Source organism: Notolepis coatsorum (assembly GCF_963971535.1).
Source record: "Notolepis coatsorum genome assembly, chromosome: 1".
NCBI classification, from domain to species: Eukaryota; Metazoa; Chordata; class Actinopteri; order Aulopiformes; family Paralepididae; genus Notolepis; species Notolepis coatsorum.
The window spans coordinates 236,928,258-236,948,030 of NC_140165.1; the positions used below are offsets into that span (position 1 = coordinate 236,928,258).

The window sequence follows — 19,773 nt, forward strand, 5'->3', positions numbered from 1 at the left end:
TACGTGGCGTAGTGGGCAAGGCGCTCACCACGAAATCTGGAGACGCTGGGCTCGTCAGTTCGAGCCCAGCGCTCCACATTTGCTTTCAGTTTAGCTGGTCTTCCGTACTAATACATATTGGCCGTATTAGGGGGTGGGAAACTGATGGGTGGGGATCGGGCGTTGTGGACAGCGACTCCTACAGGTCGGTTGGTGCGCCTGCGCAGTAGAATCAGGAAGTGTCGGGGGCAGCGTGAGCCTCCCACACGTTACTCCTCGCCACTGAGAGATCGAGCTGCGCAGGTGAAAAGATGCGACTGCTGTTACCTCAAGTACCGGAGGGGACTTGTGCTATGTATGACTTAGTCCACATTGCAGCCGGCTTGTGGGAGGCAAGAAACAGCGTTCGTGACAGGGGAGGGTTGAATTGGATGATACGAAATTGGGATGGGAGAAAATATAGAAAATGGGAGAAAAAGTGGATAAAAAAAAAAAGGGTTAGATGAAAGTTTGACAGTTTGTCATAACTTGCCTTCTCAAAGGCCCACTTGTCGTGGGTATGCTCTGCATACTTGTTCATGAATGCGTCCAGTCTCTCTGGAATGATGGTACTGTGAAGGAACAAATACACATTCAGTATTACTTCAAAAAGGATCCTGTGGCACATTTTCCTCTCACATTTACCTCACTGACGAGGAATATGTAGAGATATCCCAGGAAATGTGGAAAATCACAATTTTCCAACATTTACCATAACAAAATGTATACAGACACGCACACACACACACACACACACACAGTGATACAGTAAATGGTTCAATTAAAACATTCAATGTTTCCATTAATATCCTGTTCCAACCAGACTCACTTGGTCGTCTCCACCGGCTTGGGGTCAAAGTTGCCCTCAGCGTCGACCGACGCCTTCTTCTCCACGGCGGAGTAGCTGGCGTCCACATAGTCGGGAGGGATGGCTCCTCCTATGGCGCAGATGCAGGGCATGGCGATCTTGAAGAGCTCTGCATCAAATTTCTAGAGAGGAGAGAGGTCAAAGGTGGTGAGCGCTTACACAAGATTTGCCGCGTCGTTGAAGGTGGCAGGTGATTGACAGGTGGGGGTTCTGTAATGTATGTGGGAGGCGTATCTCGGCCTGGGTTAGGTCAAATCTCAGGACAATTGGGCACGGGACACATCATCAGTAGTATACAGAGAGAGAGACAGAGAGAGACAAAGAGAGAGAGAGAGAGAGAGAGAGAGAGAGAGAGAGAGAGAGAGAGAGAGAGAGAGAGAGAGAGAGAGAGAAAGAGAGAGAGAGAGAGAGACAGAGAGACAGAGAGAGATAGAGAGCAGAAGAAAACATACAAAATCCTGGCCTCTCTATACAGTAGTATAATACAGTAGTATAATACGTAAGGGATAATGTATAGCTACGAGGTCATTGTCGCAAAATAATTGACCGAGACTGCGTTCTAAACGCAGTTAAGGTATAGCTATACATTATCCTGCTTATTACAGGGCTAACTTACTAACAATATACGTAATTCATTTTACACCATCGACAAGACGAGATCAAATGCAGACACAGTTGTTCTGTGGCTCCTCTGTCATCGGCAGGTGTGTGGACTTGATTGCACCTGATGTAGTGCAGCTGTGCATAATGGTAAAGCTTAGCTTTTGTGACTGCGATCAAAATGCTTGATTGTGATTGGTCAATAGCGCTATGTTGCCCCTAGCAGCGGTCATTATTGCGCGTTGCCCCTAGCAGCGGTGAATTATCGAGAAATAATTGGCCGCTGCTAGGGGCAACGGATGGTCACAATCAAGCATTTTGGCGAATGTTAAAACGCCATGTAATAAAGTAGTATAATACACCCTCCACAGAGGCAGCCAGCTGCAGGGTGACCATCCCTCCGCCTGTGACCCACGTGGCCCAATCGTCCATGAAACCCGCCTTGTTGTTGGGAACCGTAGACGGCTGAGAAGGTCGCCAGGTGGGGGTTCTGCAGAGTGTGTGGCCGTCTCACCTTGTGCGCCAGAGACTCGAAGATGCCCCAGAAGAGCTTCCTGGAGAGGTGCAGCTCCTCCTCTGAGGTGACCCCGAAGTTCGCCCAGCCGTTGGGCAAGCAGTAGTACTTCCAGCAGCGCTCGTAGTGATTGGTCAACAGCTGTGGAACGATCCAATCAGAATGGAGGTGAATACATCCGCATGGTTAACAATTGCGTATACGGTTGAAATGGAAAGTTCGGCAAAAGAATATTATCGCAAAAAGATTTTGTTTTCGCGATAACGACACTCGTTTTGATATGATGGAAGAAGTGTTCTACATGGCACCTTGAGAGGCATCTTGGCGTACTCGTTGAGGATGGGCACGTCGAACACCAGCCTCCTGAGGAGATGCTGCAGCATGGAGGGACGAAGGTACCTGGAGACACGCAGAGGACATATTGACCGGGTTAAGGCGCATCAGCCCTCAACAGTAACTGTGATAATCATAAGATAAAATATTCTTTTATTGATCCCCTTGGGGAAAGTCGGGGTGTCATAGCAGCATGGGGGAGGGGAGGTACAGGTATGGGCAGGATAATAGTATAAAGACATACTGTAAATATAGGCAATCAAATTTGATCTGGGTATAAAAATATGAGACAAATAAACAGCGTAAACAAAGGTGCAGATGAGGATCTGTATGCCAGAGGCCTCACGATACGATACTATCACGATACTTAAGTCACGATACGATAGTATTGCGATTAAAAATATATTGCGATATGCTGAGTATTGCGATGTTAATATTGCGCTATATTGCAATTTATTACCTTTTTTCAACTGCAAAGTAAAACTTTGTCAACATGTTTTATCTAATAAAATAACGTTTTCAGTCTGTTCATCTCACTTCAATAATTTTTATTGCAGCAAATGGTATTTTCTCAAGCAGACAGATGTCAACACTGTAATCTGTGTTGCATGTACCTGACAAACTGAACTGTTTGTATTACAGTCATATTCCAACTTAACTGAATGCACACGTGTGCGTGTGTGTGGACTACTGTACTATTACAGGTATTGAAATGAACAATGCATCTTCCTTATACAATTTCTTTTTTAAATAATAATAATAAATAATAAAATATCAATACTTGGCGTCCTTGTATCGATACAGTATCGCCACGCAAAATATCACGATACTACTACGTATCGATATTTTCCCCCACCACTAATGCCCTATCAGTTATATTATGTTACAATAAATAGGCAATAAAGAATTGTAATCTGAATGTATACTATGAGTATGAGTAAAAGTAAACAGTATACACAAGGTGCAGTATACACAAGGTACCCTAACTGGCATGATATACGTCATTCATACTAGTCCGTATCGGTTTTGGTGGTGAATCAGCTTTTAAAGATGTGTTTTTTAGGGCATGTCTGCTTTATTGGGGACAGGACAGTGAGAGACAGGAAACGAGGTAGACAGAAGGGGAAGGACATGATGCAACACACGTCCTGGGTCGGATTCAAACCCAGGACGTTGTGATCACGCGGTACGTGTCCTATCGTGGTGCGCCAAGTGAGCTTTTAGATCTACTGAATAGCAGAAGGTGAAGGGCCCCAAACTGACTTGCAGAGGGACATGAGGCACTCCTCGATGACGTCCCTCTGGGCCTTGGTGAGGGCGCGGCCGCGGGACAGGCGGTAGATGGTGTGGAGCATGGAGTCGATCATGATGGCCCGGTGGTCCGTCCCGGCAAACAGAGGGGCACACTTGGTGACCAGAGGCAGGACCGCCCCGCACAGGTAGCGGTTCAGGGCCAAGGCCATTTCAGTGGTGCAGAAGGCCGCCTGTCAGAGAGAGAGAGAGAGAGAGAGAGAGAGAGAGAGAGAGAGAGAGAGAGAGAGAGAGAGAGAGAGAGAGAGAGAGAGAGTGAGAGAGAGAGAGAGAGTGAGTGAGTGAGTGAGAGAGAAAGAGAGTGAGAGAGTGAGAGAGTGAGAGAGTGAGTGAGTGAGTGAGTGAGTGAGTGAGTGAGTGAGTGAGTGAGTGAGTGAGTGAGTGAGTGAGAGAGAGAGAGAGAGAGGATAATTATAAAAATAATCTCAAACCCCGTTCTTTTCTTGATCCTCCAATCACAACTGTTGCCTTCCTCAGACAAGCAAAGTTTTGCAATACTTAAAAAGTACCATAAAGTGATGATTTACATTGAATACTCCCAAAATATTTACAATGGTTTACAATGACTATAAAAATAAATGTATGCATATTAAATGTACATTAAGTTAATTTAGTTATAATACAGATTTTACATAAAAAATCTGATGAATTGGCAAAAGAGGCATAACTCTAGCCATGAAAGATGTTGTAGATGAGATACTGTACACTACAGTGTAACACCACAGTTACACCACAGACGGGAATGCAGACGGGGAGACAGACTCTGAGGCATTTGAGAAAATGCCGTGATGGAGTGCATGTGGGCGTCTCTCCACAGTGAATATGAAACGGATTACTCCGAGGGCTCTGTAACCCATATAACATTTTAATAGGTCACTTGGAAAAGGTCCCATTTTTGTGAATCTCATAAAATGCCACCGTCGAGACAAAATACACTACCGTGTCTTCGCGACGGTTTTGCAAGTTTATTGGTCAACTGCGACGGTCAAAGTGATGAGAGTCACTATCAAAGTGAATATTTCTAGCTGTGGTGTATCTGAACATGCTTTTATTATAGCAGGGTATCTGCAGGTTCATCTGAACATGCTTTTATTATAGCAGGGTATCTATTCTGCAGGTTAGAAAGTAGCACTGCGTCGCGTGAAATCACTGAGCCCAGAGAGGAGTGGTTAGGCAAAAATATAATCAGAGTATATCTGCTTAGAAAACGTAAATGTCTAATTCAATTATTTTTTATTTCTCCACGTGGTAAATACACAGGTCACAACATGTTTACAGGAACATTTTGGAGTTGTATTTGGAGTGTATTTCGTGACTGTTGGGAAGTAGGCTGGGAACTAGGCTGCTGGAGGAACCTACTTCCAGTGACTGACGCTAAGCTAAGCTAACGGTGCGGGCGTTCCCTAAGCCTAACGCATGCACAGAGATGAAAAAGGTATGTATCTTCTTGTCTAACTCCAGGGAAGATGGCAAATAAGCTAATTTCCCAAAATGTTGGCGTTTTCCTTTAAGACTTTTTAATACCCCTGCAGATACCCTGTGTAGTGTATCTGTACTCCTGTAAGTCAGCCTGCTCACCGTGTGCAGGGAGGCTGCGGCCCTCATGTCAGATACCCTGTATAGTGGATTCTAGGGCTGACCTCGACTAAGGATTTGTATAGTCGACTTTGATTGGCCGAAATTTGCCGATAGTCGACTACCCCAAAGAATGCAAAAAAATGTGAGTATTAAAAAAATATATAAAATATATTTGTATCATTCCATTGGGCGGTGGGGGGGTGCTTAATGTCTGAAGGAGTCGACTGAAGGCTTCTTGTCCTCTGCAAAAGCATGTAATTGGTCCACTGATGGATACATCTTGATATTTTGTCTAGTGTGTTCATTAGATGGGTGAAATCCTGTTTCAGTGCCTCTGTGCCCGTTTTCTTAGGCAGTTAGCTTCTCTGGTATGCGTGCCATTAGCGTTAGCCACGCTTCTAGGCCTTTTTGCTTTTGGAAAGAATAAAAAAAAGAATAAATAAAAATTAATGATAGTTTTTTATTAATTTTTTTTCAACTAAGAGGTTGGCAGTCGACTACGGCTCCTTTCGATCGATTAGTCGACTATTCTACTAATCGGGGTCAGCCCTAGTGTATTCTATTCACATATATGCTTACTACATGTATCTATTGCTATGTCCGCCCATCACAAACACGCAAACTGTCTAACGCCTGTCCCCGTCTCCCCGTCTCCCTGTCGCCCTGTGAGTGGATGTCTCGTGGTGATGACCGGAGTGGTGGACATCCCGTGATGATGGCCGTGAGGATGCGACCCTATCTGCGCCGCCCCCCATAGGCCTACCTCAAATGGATCCATCATCAGCTCTATTTTCAATCTTTCAAAATGTTCTTATGTACCCCAGTTGCAATTGCATGTACTTATAAGTTATTTGTGTTTCATTACACGTATATGTACATGCTTACCAACTGTTTCGCCTGATTTATAGCAACACTACTATCACCGACATCTAAGAAGGGAGATCCCCCCTTGAACGGCCCTTCTAAGGTTTCTCCCCTCCACATTGCCTGTGGTGCTTTTTTCCTATTGCTAGGTTTTTTGTGAGTTTTTCCTTACCTTCGCGTGGGGTATGTCTGGGAGTGTTGCATTGATTTATTTATTTTACATTTTATTTTGGATTTCATGGTGTTTTTGTTTTTTTCTTGATTCATTGTGATGTTTCTTCTTGACTTGTCTAATTAAAGAAGACGTGTCCGGACCATGGGGACATTAACGTGTGTTGCCACCGGGCCTTACAAATAAATTTGATTCGAGATTTGATTTATTTGTCCTCCTGTAAGTCGGCCTGCTCACCGTGTCCAGGGAGGCTGCGGCCCTCATGTCAGGCAGGAAGCCCACCTCCAGCAAGTGGAGCAGGAAGTCCTGGTTGTCAATACCGTACACTCTGTCCAGGAACAGAACCATGGAGGCCTTGTGGTCCGGGACGAAGCTGGCCGACATCTTGGGCTCAATGATGTGACTGTCTAGGGTGGAGACAGAGTCATATATATTATGAATAGCTACACTGCAAAAAAAACACACAACAACAACACATTCAATTGTGCATTTGAGTCTTTTGAAAAAGATAATTTCACGTTTCAATACAGCTGAACTTGCACTGATATATTTCTCAAAACAGCTGACTTGAATGGAGTAGATAACACCACTATTATTTCAAGATATCGTTGCTTGTCTTGACATCAGCTGAATTGTATCGAAACAAGTTCAATTATCTCTCCCCATTGGCAGAAAAATAAGAGACGTTAAAGGAACACGCCATCATTTTGTGAAACGCACTTACCGTCTTCTCCAGAGTCAGACAAGAAGATAGATACCAATTCCCTCTCTAAGCAATCCGGCTGCAAGCTTAGCACAAAAGAATTGTAGTGGATACAGATCAGCTAGCCCGGGTATTGGTCAAAAACTAAGCTAGGCTAGTGGTCCGTATCCGCATTCCATTTATTTGTGCTAAGCTAGCTTGCAGCCGGATAGCTTTCTACTGAATTGCACGGAGAAGAAATTGATATCTACATTATCTGGAGAAGATGGTGAACATGTTACCCATAACATTTGCTTATTCCTTTAAGACTGAGTGGAAGATGCCTTTGAATCTTACCTTTCCCATAGGAAGGAATCTGCACAGACAAGCTGATGACTCCCACCAGGTCCTCTATGGGCACCAGGGACCTCAGGATGGCCCTGATCCTCAGCGCTTCACCCTTGCCTGCTTGGATCAGCTGTGAGCATGGAGATAGGCATCATTCTAGTTATTTCTCTGCTAAAACCAACCATCTCTCTCCTGTTTTTGTCTGAAGAAGCCACTCTTACTCACATGCATCTCAGGGGCGCAGCGGCCCAGCAGATCAATGAGGGCAGAGTAGAAGGACATGATGGCGTTTCCCAGGTGGACACGGTTCTCTTCCTGCTGTTCCTCACCTCCGAACCTGTCAACCACGGGACGAGGGACAACAACTAATTTGCTAATGTGTGCAAAAGACAATCGTCTTCTACGATTCTTAGATTTCGAGTGTCATATACAGTGGTGGAAGAAGTACACAGTTCCTTTAAGTAAGTAAAAGTAGAAATACCCAGATGAATGAGTACTCGGGTAAAAGTAAAAGTCCTCCATTCAAATTCCACTTAAGTAAAAGTAAAGAAGTATTTGCTATTGAATGTACTTAAGTATCCAAAGTAAAAGTATGCATTCTACATGACGTTTGTGTATTCCAGTGCTTGGGAGCGTTCAATCATTGATCTCTTGACCTCTAAAGGTTCTGTTAAAGTGGTACGTGGTCCAGTTATGCTGCTCTGATTATGTCCTCTTGGACAGGACAGTGGTGGACAGGCTTCAAATGTGAAAGTATATCATCTTCATATATTTAAAGTAGCTTGAAATTGTACTTAAGTGCAGTACTTACATGAAGCGTCGGTCCTTCTTCATGGTGGGCCCGTCTCTGGCGGGGTCCTCAGAGATCTTAATGGCCTCCTCGATGGCCGCCAGCAGGCCGTTGCCCCCCTCTCCCCTCAGGGCGGGGCCGAAGCACTCCGGACGACGGATGAGGAGACGCACCACCACGTTGGCGTTCTCCTCCACGCTCTCTCCTGTGTGGGGAGGAGTCAGAGCGTGAGCGACAACTCTCTACTCATACAGTACATGTTATATTGTGTTATGTAGTATTGTATTTACTGCTGTCAAGCGACTCAAGTTTTTTCTTTTTGTACTATAAGTAAAAGTATATTATATAATGTATTATACTCATTTATGTTATATCAAGTCAAATTAATGGAAGAAAAAAAGTAAATGTAAGGGGGTAGGGATCAATAAGCTTAAGCTTCCCTCTACTCCTTTTTTGAACATGACAACTAACTACATTGCTCTTGACCTTTTGTTTATAATTTATTTTCTCATTATGATTGTTCTGTTTGAAGGAGCTTGATATTCGATTTGTTTGGAGGAAGGTGGAGAATACATGTTCAAAAATAAACTTTTTCATTCATTCAATAACAAAAATGTAACGGTTCTGGAAAAAGCAGGCCGACCGTTGACGAAGACGGCGAAGCGGAGGAAGTCCAGGTATCTCTCCCCTCCGCAGGGGCTCCACCCGATGTCCGGGTAGCCCTGGGAGAGGAGCATGGGACACATGCGCAGCCCGCAGCCCGCCAGGTACGTCACCACCTGCGTCGCAAGGAAGACAAGGACGAGACCAAGAAAGTCGTGGATTACTAGCTTCTGGTTAAGTTATGTAGCATTTCTTTTTATTATTATTATTATTGTTTCATGGTTCCTGGTTTGGCTTCTTCTTCTACCTTCTCCAGGTCCTGCTCTTGCAGAGCCAAGGCCAGCTCGTTGTTGTCTATGCAGGAAGCCGCGGCCACGTCCAGAGGGGTGGAACCACGCATGCCTGCAAACATGACCACAAACACCTTAGTTTAACACGCAGAGCGACCGATGGGATGATAAAAAAAAGCCCCTCTGGTCTGTTTCTCTAGGTCGACTGGCGATAGAACACTGACCCAGGCCGATGCCACTGTTCTGCAGCAGGTAGCTGAGGTGGTCAAACATGGAGCGCTGGTTCTGACGGCTGATGCGACAGAAGTAACACAGGAAACGACAGCAGTTGGTCACCATCTGGGGGAACCGAATCTCCTGGGGGGAGGAAGTGAAAATCCTTGTGAGATACACTGTGTCCATTATGCGCTGCTCTGTCTAAAGTGCAATGAGAGACACGCTGCTCTGTCTAAAGCTCAATGAAAGACACGCTGCTCTGTCTAAAGCTCAATGAAAGACACGCTGCTCTGTCTGAAGCTCAATGAGAGACACGCTGCTCTGTCTAAAGCTCAATGAGAGACACGCTGCTCTGTCTAAAGCTCAATGAAAGACACGCTGCTCTGTCTAAAGCTCAATGAGAGACACGCTGCTCTGTCTAAAGCTCAATGAAAGACACGCTGCTCTGTCTAAAGCTCAATGAAAGACACGCTGCTCTGTCTAAAGCTCAATGAAAGACACGCTGCTCTGTCTAAAGCTCAATGAAAGACACGCTGCTCTGTCTAAAGCTCAATGAGAGGCACGCTGCTCTGTCTAAAGCTCAATGAAAGACACGCTGCTCTGTCTGAAGCTCAATGAAAGACACGCTGCTCTGTCTGAAGCTCAATGAGAGACACGCTGCTCTGTCTAAAGCTCAATGAAAGACACGCTGCTCTGTCTAAAGTGCAATGAGAGACACGCTGCTCTGTCTAAAGCTCAATGAAAGACACGCTGCTCTGTCTGAAGCTCAATGAGAGACACGCTGCTCTGTCTAAAGCTCAATGAAAGACACGCTGCTCTGTCTAAAGCTCAATGAGAGGCATGCTGCTCTGTCTAAAGCTCAATGAAAGACACGCTGCTCTGTCTGAAGCTCAATGAAAGACACGCTGCTCTGTCTAAAGCTCAATGAGAGACACGCTGCTCTGTCTAAAGCTCAATGAAAGACACGCTGCTCTGTCTAAAGCTCAATGAGAGACACGCTGCTCTGTCTAAAGCTCAATGAGAGACACGCTGCTCTGTCTAAAGCTCAATGAAAGACACGCTGCTCTGTCTAAAGCTCAATGAAAGACACGCTGCTCTGTCTAAAGCTCAATGAGAGACACGCTGCTCTGTCTAAAGCTCAATGAGAGACACGCTGCTCTGTCTAAAGCTCAATGAAAGACACGCTGCTCTGTCTAAAGCTCAACTCAATGAAAGACACGCTGGAAATCAGGAAGAAAATTACCTTGGAGTCTCCTCCACCGCCCAACACATTGACCATCACCTCCATGACGGTCTCGTGCATACCGAGGGCTCTCATTAGATTAGGGTGCTGATAGAACACCTTGTTGTTCATGATGTTCCTAGAGAAGAAAACACATCAAATAATACAATTCTGTCATTTGAGAGAGAGAGAGAGAGAGAGAGAGAGAGAGAGAGAGAGAGAGAGAGAGAGAGAGAGAGAGAGAGAGAGAGAGAGAGAGAGAGAGAGAGAGAGATTTTAACACTTTGCACTGCCCCCCTCTTGCTTCTAAGTATACTTGTCTTAATATGGCACAAGGGAAAGGACATCATATCCTGTCTTTGAATAAACAAGACTGAGACGCTGATAGACAGCTTTCCCCTCCTATCATATGTCTCTGCTACATCACTGCTCTTCTTCCGTCTATTTTTATACTCATTCTATGTCTGCACTTTATGCATTGCTTTTATTTTGTCAGGAAAAAAAAGAAAGTATTTTATAGATTTTAATGTCAGAAATCCATCATAAACTATAAGAAATCTATTACAATCTTTACGTTTTTTATTTGAGTGACAGAAATGTATTATTAACACATTTTCCGGGAGGTTTTAATATAAATTATCTGCTCATTTGATGTCTATTTTGTGTTTACATCACTGCTGTGAAGCACTTTGGGCTGCAATTCTTGTATGAAAGGTGCTATACAAAAACAGTTTATTATTATTACAACAACAACATCATTAACCCCTCACTGACCCGATGCTCTGGATCACAACAACAACATCATTAACCCCTCACTGACCCGATGCTCTGGATCACAACAACATCATTAACCCCTCACTGACCCGATGCTCTGGATCATCAGCCTCTCCTCCTCGGGGCCCATCTGGACGATGAGCAGGGAGCGGATCTGGCCCAGACACTCCAGCAGGTCCATGGTGTCCTGGACGGACACGGCGTTGATGGCGTAGGCCTTGGGCAGGGCCCGGATCAGCTCTCCCAGCCCGTCGTACTGCCTGTGGAGCAGGCTGAACATCAGGCGCACCAGCTCAGGGTTCTGGATGAACGACTCCTGAGCCCAGTGGATCATCGTGTGGGAGATCAGCTCCTGCAGGGTGCCTTAGGAAGGGAGAAAGAGAGAGATGTTATATGTTTGCAATATGGATTGACTTGCTGTGTTCGTTTGACTAGTAGTCTTACTGGGTTTAGGTTATTTTTGCAGTGTAGCTTTTAGCTGGGTCTGGGTTATTTTTTGCAGTGTAGCTTGACTGTTAATTTAGCTGGGTCTGGGTTATTTTTTGCAGTGTAGTTTGACTGTTAGTTTTACTGGGTCAGAGTAATTTTTTGCAGTGTAGTTTGATGTTAATCTAGCTGGGTCTGGGTTATTTTTTGCAGTGTAGTTTGATGTCAGACTTACTGGGTTTGGGTTCTTCCTCGGGCTCTGGCTCCTCCTCTTCCTTCTTGCGGAATGTCTTGACCTTATCCACCAAACTGATGAGCCTTCCCCTGAGAGAGGTGTCCACCACCGCTTCCTCAGCCTCCTCCTCAATGTGCGCACCTGAGGGCAGGAGATGAAGGTTCACACCACAAGACGACATTAACATGCAGTCAGTGACCGCAGGGGAACAAAAGCAATGGTTACCAACTAGGGATGTCCGATATTATCGGCCGACCGATATTATCGGCCGATATCGGCAGTAAAATGTGATATCGGAAAATATCGGTATCGGTTAAAAAAAAAAAAAAAAACAATAACAATATTTGTTATATATATATCCAGTGAAATTATTAGTTACCTGAAATTATTCAGTTTTTTGGGGGGGGAAACCCTGTATATATCGGTATCGGTTGATATCGGTTGATATCGGTATCGGAAATTAAGAGTTGGACAATATCGGAATATCGGTATCGGTAAAAAAGCCAATATCGAGCATCCCTATTACCAACTGTAATATCAATAATAGTCATAAATACGTTTGATTTGTTAGGGCGGCTACGTGGCGTAGTGGGCAAGGCGCTCGCCACGAATGCGGAGACATTGCTTTCAGTTTAGCTGGTCGTTCATACTAATACACATTGGCCGTATTAGGGGGTGGGAAACTGATGGGTGGGGATCGGGCGTTGTGGACAGCGACTCCTACAGGTCGGTTGGTGTGCGCCTGCGCAGTAGAATCAGGAAGTGTCGGGGGCAGCGTGAGCCTCCCACGCGTTACTCCTCGCCACTGAGAGATCGAGGTGCGCAGGTGAAAAGATGCGACTGCTGTTACCTCAAGTACCGGAGGGGACTTGTGCTATGTATGACTTAGTCCACATTGCAGCCGGCTTGTGGGAGGCAAGAAACAGCGTTCGTGACAGGGGAGGGTTGAATTGGACGATACGAAATTGGGATGGGAGAAAATATAGAAAATGGGAGAAAAGGTGGATAAAAAAAAATACGTTTGATTTGTTTTGATGATTGATAAGGTCTCACGTACTGTATATAAACCCCTTGGAGCTTCTGACTTTAACCTGAACTGTGCTGCTTTGATATTATTTGCATTTCTCTTTCCTTGTTTCTACATGCGAAATAAACACGCCTAAACCTAAATCGAAGAAAAAGTCAGGACATTCGAAGAGGCAGAACATTGTAAAGTAGGGATGTTCAATATTGTCTTTTTTACCGATATCCGATATACCGATATTGTCCAACTCTTAATTTCCGATACCGATATCAAACGATACCGATATATACAGGGTCTCCCCCCCCCCCCCCCCCCCCACCTCCCAAAAAACGTAATAATTTCAGGTAATTAACATTACATATCTCTTGTCGTGGAATTAACACAACATTATGCACACTTTTGACAATAAATTAAATAAGAATTTGTTCTTACTTGCTTGCCTGGGTAAATAATTTAATATTATTTATTATTATTATTATTATTATTATTATTATTATTATTATTATTATTATTATTATTATTATTATTATTATTATTATTATTATTATTATTATTATTATTATTATTATTATATTTTTTACCGATACCGATAATTTCCGATATTACATTTGAATGCCAATATCGGTAGGACGATAATATCGGACATCTCTATTGTAAAGCGTCTTTTCCGAGTGCAAATGCGCCGCTCAGTTGGTCCTCACCACAGTGAAGCAGGAGGTCCTTGTGGAACTCCACCAGGGTGTCCCGGACATGCTCTGGGACCGGGCACTCCTCCTCCTCCGGGCCGTGCTTGAAGTTGGTCAACAGAATCACCTTGGAGAACGCACGTTAAACACAGTGAGTCAGCGAAAACAACAACATCGACGACGGCGCGACAACACAAAGGTTCAAAGTAAGTAGGTCCCTGTCACCTCGCCGTCACCCTATTTTTAGCATTTAGCATTGACTTGTATTTAAGTTGTCCATTCTACTGTGTGATTGTGTGATCTGTGTGATGTTGTGTGAAGGGCAGACTAGCAAAATAAGTTTTTCATTGTACGGCAATGAAACGGTCTGTACGGTCTGTTTAGCCCTTTCACTACCACACTACAGACGGTTAACCCTTTCACTACCACACTACAGACGGTTAACCGTCTGTAGTGTGGTAGTGAAAAGGTTAACCCTTTGTCGCGTGGCAGTGAAAGTGTTAACCTTCTGTATCGTCGCAGTGAAAGGGCATTGGTAGTGTGGTAGTGACAGGGTTAAGCAGCAGCACCTGGTCCTGCGGAGGGGAGCGGAACTCGCGGGTCCTGCGCGCCGTCTCGGCCGCGCTCATGGTGAAGGCTCTCATCAGCTGGTTGTAGCGCACACGCTGGTTGCTCTGGATGTCATTGACGAACTGGTCCGAGTACGCCACAATGGCCTCCACCCTGTGTCTCAGCTCGCAGTCGCAGAAGTACTGCAGCAAAGTGCACATCTGAGAGAAACGGAGAGAGAGAGAGAGAGAGAGAGAGAGAGAGAGAGAGAGAGAGAGAGAGAGAGAGAGAAGGTAGGAAAAGGTTACAAAAAGGTTACGACAATGTAAACGATATAAAGCACACTCACGTAAGATATTGTGATAGGAAAATATTATCATGTCTATAGATCTGTGTTAAAATACATATTCTATCTCCGATAGCCTTGACTAGTTTAATATGGGTTAACTAGTATACAGCTCAGACACTGGGCGACAGTTTTAACAGTGTCTCTGAAAATAACAGATATGAGAGGCCCAAGGTCTTTTCCTCTCCAGTTCTTTGTGTGAAGACGTAACAAAGCCCCTAGAGCCCATTTTGGTTTTAATTTCCTCACTAGGGCATTTTTTTTGTTTACCTTTCTTGTCATATCTAGGTATCTTATGTACATCATGTCGATTATGTATTTATGGTAAGTTCTGACCAGAGCTCTCACTTTCTGGTCAGACGTTTGTGTGTCTGATTGTAAACTGAGCTCTGTGAACACAGAAATAAACTATGTTCTATATTTTTATATATACAAATTGACTAAATGTCTACAGTTCACTGTCATGGCTCATTTGAAATATTCCACAACAATATCTAGGGTTGACATCGGAAGCGGAGACCTATCGTGAAAGAGTACCTGCAGTTTGACAGACTCGGGCAGCTTCATCTGGAGCAACCCTTCCTCCATACTCTCATCGTCCTCCTTCAACTCGGCCTCCTTCTCCTCCTCGACCTTCTCTCCGTCCACCTTTTCAACCTCTCCCTCTGCTTTCACCTCCTCCTTCTTTTCTCCCTCCTCCCCCTCCACTTTGGCCTCCTTCCCCTCCTCCTTCGGTTCCGTCTCTTCCTCGTCGCCCACCCCTTCGTCCTCCAGGTCGGACTCCTCCTCCTCCTCCTCCTCCTTCTCCTCCTCCTCCCCTCCCTCTTTGACGGCTTCCCCCTCCGCCTTCTCGCCCTCCTCCGCCTCCTCGCCCTCCTTCTTGGCGGCGAAGACGTTGGGGTCGATCATCTTGAGGATGTGCATGGTGTCCTCGTCGTTGAAGATGCCCATGATGAGCAGCGTGCTGATGAGCTTCAGGATGGGCACGAAGTGGAACTCCACGCTGCCGCCCACCGGGTCCCGCATGGCCTGGCTGCCGTCCAGCACGGCCTCCGTCAGCATGCTGGTGGCCTTGGCCTTCAGCTCCTGGGAGGAGGGCGGGGGAGACAGTGTATGGGTTAACGTATGAAAAGGAAGGAACACGGACAAAAGGAAATGTTTAATTTAATGTACAAGGCAATGAGATAAGATAAGGTATTCCTTTCATTGATCCCCTTGGGGGAAACTGTGGGTGTCGTAGCAGCACGGGGGAGGGGGGAGGGGAGGTACAGGTATGGGCATGGTGATAGTAGAAAGACATAAGTATACGCAATATAATCAGATCTGAATATAAGAATATGAGAGAAAAGATAATCAGTGTAAACAATATAATTAACTCAGAATATGAAATAATATGAGAAAGATAAACGGTGTAAACAAAAGGTGCAGATGATTGATTGATTGATTGAAAACTTTAATTAACAGATTGCAGAATGGGTACAATACAGTACAGCCCAATACACACAATTGTTAAGGGGATGCAGACCAGAGAAAGACTTTCGTCTTGTTTACATCAGGGTCCCCCATTTTCAATTCATAATGACATTTATGACATACACAACATACAGATATACAGATATAATAATCGAATGTAATCATCTAATCTAATCATGACATACAGATATACAGTACTGTTACATTTGTGACATACAAGATATGCAAATATACAGTACTGTTCACTGTATATTTGAGGGTCTGTATGTCCTATAATATGTATGTCCTATAATATCGGTTATATTATACGTTAAATAGAGGCAATAAATAATTATAATCTGAATATACAGTACATGTGAGGTTTGGTTCTTTCCCCACCACGGGCTTCTTAAAGTACTGTGATGATTGGTCCGCTCCCCACCCACTCGCTCCGTTCCTTTAAGGTACTTTGTTGATTTATTGCATTCCCTGCCTCGCTCCGTTCCTTTAAGGTACTGGGAGGATTCTGTGTTGATTGGTCCGTGCCGAACACACACTTCTAAGCCAAGTATCAATTACCATCACGCACCTGATGTGTGTTCTAATCAGTGCCCCAAGAGGCTTTATAGACTCTGATTCCCCTAGTATCGATGTTGGATCGTTCTGAAATATTCCCTGCATTTGCCTGTTCCTTCCGTCGCTGCTTTCCCTGTTCTTTGCCTCCCAGGACTCTCGAGAAATATTCCGTTTGGAGAACCTGCTTCCCCGTTACGAAGCGGTCGCCTTGTTTTGATCCGCCCGCTTCACGCGCTGCGCTCTGGTGAGTTTTTGTAAACAGTCTTTTTGGATCTATCGTTTTTTGTGTGTGTTAAAGCACTGAAGAGATCCTGTTTTTCGTTCAGACTGTTCTCACCTTTTTTGTCTGTTGGATTTTCACTTTTGGATTACCTAATTGTTTTCACTCTGGACACTGCTCACTGTGTGTTTCACACCGAAGATTCTGTCACTTGGATTTATTGTTTGGACAATTCACTTCACCAGTCACCTGTCAGTTTTCAATTGTGCACTGAGCTAACTCGGACTCTCTCTCTCCCTATCCGCCTCCACCCGGAGTATATGCTGGGAGGATCTGCAGAGCGGCTCAGACGTCACGGACAAATTCCACAACGTAACCTTCCGGGAGAAGCTGCAGAGCAGCAAACATTCCTCACATGCCTGTTTCCCAGTTTGTTCTGTTCACCACCAGATTCATTCTTGTTACTCAGTAAATAAACACGCCCTTGATTTTGGCTAACTCTGAAACAACTCTCTCTGTGCCGTTTGCGTTTGGGGTCGGTGTCAAACCATAACAGTACAGTACTAGTCAAAATGTTGGACACTTGAACTGAATGAGAAGAGGTGTCCAAACCTTTGACTGGTACTGTATACTATGAGTAAAAGTAAAAGTAAACAGTATACACAAGGTACCCTAACTGGCATGTCATACATCATATGATGTAGTCGGTGCAGGTTTCGGTGAGTCAGACACACTTAGTAAGAGTCAGCTAAATCCACAAAGAATGGATTGCACGGAGCAAGTTGCACCCTTACTTACAATTCATTATGAAATGAAAATGGGGGACCCTGATGTAAACAAGACGAAAGTCTTTCTCTGGTCTGCATCCCCTTAACAATTGTGTGTATTGAGCTGTACTGTATTGTACCCATTCTGCAATCTGCTAATAAAATGTTCAATCAATCAATCAATCTGCACGGTAATTAATTGTAAGTAAGGGTGCAACTTGCTCCGTGCAATCCATTCTTTGTGGATTTAGCCCTTTAGTCTACACTTAAGAGTAAGAGTCAGACACACTTAGTAAGAGTCGGATACATTTAGTCTACACTTAGTAAGAGTCAGACACACTTGTATACACTTAGTAAGAGTCAGACACACTTAGTAAGAGTCAGACACACTTAGTAAGAGTCAGACACACTTAGTAAGAGTCAGACACACTTAGTCTACACTTAGTAAGAGTCAGACACACTTAGTCTACACTTAGTAAGAGTCAGACACACTTAGTAAGAGTCAGACACACTTAGTAAGAGTCAGACACACTTAGTCTACACTTAGTAAGAGTCAGACACACTTAGTAAGAGTCAGACACACTTAGTAAGAGTCAGACACACTTAGTAAGAGTCAGACACACTTAGTAAGAGTCAGACACACTTAGTCTACACTCAGTAAGAGTCAGACACACTTAGTAAGAGTCAGACACACTTAGTCTACACTCAGTAAGAGTCAGACACACTTAGTAAGAGTCAGACACACTTAGTCTACACTCAGTAAGAGTCAGACACACTTAGTAAGAGTCAGACACACTTAGTCTACACCCAGTAAGAGTCAGACACACTTAGTAAGAGTCAGACACACTTAGTAAGAGTCAGACACACTTAGTCTACACTCAGTAAGAGTCAGACACACTTAGTAAGAGTCAGACACACTTAGTAAGAGTCAGACACACTTAGTAAGAGTCAGACACACTCAGTCTACACTTAGTAAGAGTCAGACACACTTAGTAAGAGTCAGACACACTTAGTAAGAGTCAGACACACTTAGTAAGAGTCAGACACACTCAGTCTACACTTAGTAAGAGTCAGACACACTTAGTAAGAGTCAGACACACTTAGTAAGAGTCAGACACACGTAGTAAGAGTCAGACACACTTAGTAAGAGTCAGACACACTTAGTCTACACTTAGTAAGAGTCAGACACACTTAGTAAGAGTCAGACACACTTAGTCTACACTTAGTAAGAGTCAGACACACTTAGTAAGAGTCAGACACACTTAGTAAGAGTCAGACACACTTAGTAAGAGTCAGACACACTTACACGTAGTAAGAGTCAGACACACTCAGTAAGAGTCAGACACACTTAGTAAGAGTCAGACACACTTAGTAAGAGTCAGACACACTTAGTAAGAGTCAGACACACTTACACGTAGTAAGAGTCAGACACACTCAGTAAGAGTCAGACACACTTAGTAAGAGTCAGACACACTTAGTAAGAGTCAGACACACTTAGTAAGAGTCAGACACAGAGTCAGACACACTTAGTAAGAGTCAGACACACTCAGTAAGAGTCAGACACACTTAGTAAGAGTCAGACACACGTAGTAAGAGTCAGACACACTCAGTCTACACGTAGCAGCGCGGTCTCCGGCCTCTCACCTGCAGGGGGAACACCGGGCTGAGGGTGTACAGGTCGGGGTCAGTGCCCACGAAGTTGCTGCAGGAGAAGTGCAGCTTGGGCCGCAGGCAGGTGGTGAGACCCACCCCGGGGAGGGTGTGGGCCTTCTCATCGTCGGGGTAGAGCTTGATGCTGAGGGTCTGCACCGTCATGGGCACGATGAACTCCCGGTTGGTGCCCAGGCGCGCCCGCTTGGCCGACTCCAGGTGGATGCTGATGAGCAGGTCGTAGTAGCCGCTGCGCAGCGGGCCGGGCAGGTAGGTGTTCTCGATGGCGTAGAACAGCTGGGACTCGTCCACGTGGCTGCACAGGGCGTGCGCCACGCGGTTGTTGCCCAGCGCGCACACGGCGCAGTAGAGCATGAGGGTGTGGAAGTGGAACTTCATCAGGTCCTGACGCTCGGCCAGCTCCAGGATGTCGATGCACCTGGGAGAGAGAGGAGCGTTTTTTTATACACTACGGGGTCGACGTCTAACAAATCCTAACATGCTGACCCACTTACTTAAATGATCTACTATCTAGTTCAGAACAGTACTCACCCCCCTCACAAGTCAAACAGATGTGAAATAGAATAGAATAGAATGGGAAATTGATGAAAATAAGATAAAGAGATAAGATATTCCTTTATTGATTGGGGAAATTCGGG

At 44.8% G+C, this 19,773-nt stretch overlaps 1 protein-coding gene across 1 annotated transcript in view; it reads right to left on the minus strand.

The window, feature by feature from the left end:
• ryr1b (ryanodine receptor 1b (skeletal)) overlaps window positions 1–19,773 on the minus strand; it is a 189,273-nt gene that overhangs the window by 88,385 nt on the left and 81,115 nt on the right. Inside the window, 19 exon segments of the mRNA XM_084334931.1 lie at window positions 512–590; window positions 848–1,008; window positions 2,001–2,141; window positions 2,309–2,399; window positions 3,597–3,817; window positions 6,496–6,665; window positions 7,298–7,418; window positions 7,514–7,625; window positions 8,100–8,283; window positions 8,722–8,857; window positions 8,989–9,083; window positions 9,196–9,328; window positions 10,431–10,548; window positions 11,273–11,546; window positions 11,845–11,985; window positions 13,570–13,681; window positions 14,124–14,324; window positions 14,987–15,535; window positions 19,109–19,553. Of these exon segments, the coding sequence (XP_084191057.1) occupies window positions 512–590; window positions 848–1,008; window positions 2,001–2,141; window positions 2,309–2,399; window positions 3,597–3,817; window positions 6,496–6,665; window positions 7,298–7,418; window positions 7,514–7,625; window positions 8,100–8,283; window positions 8,722–8,857; window positions 8,989–9,083; window positions 9,196–9,328; window positions 10,431–10,548; window positions 11,273–11,546; window positions 11,845–11,985; window positions 13,570–13,681; window positions 14,124–14,324; window positions 14,987–15,535; window positions 19,109–19,553 (3,484 nt within the window).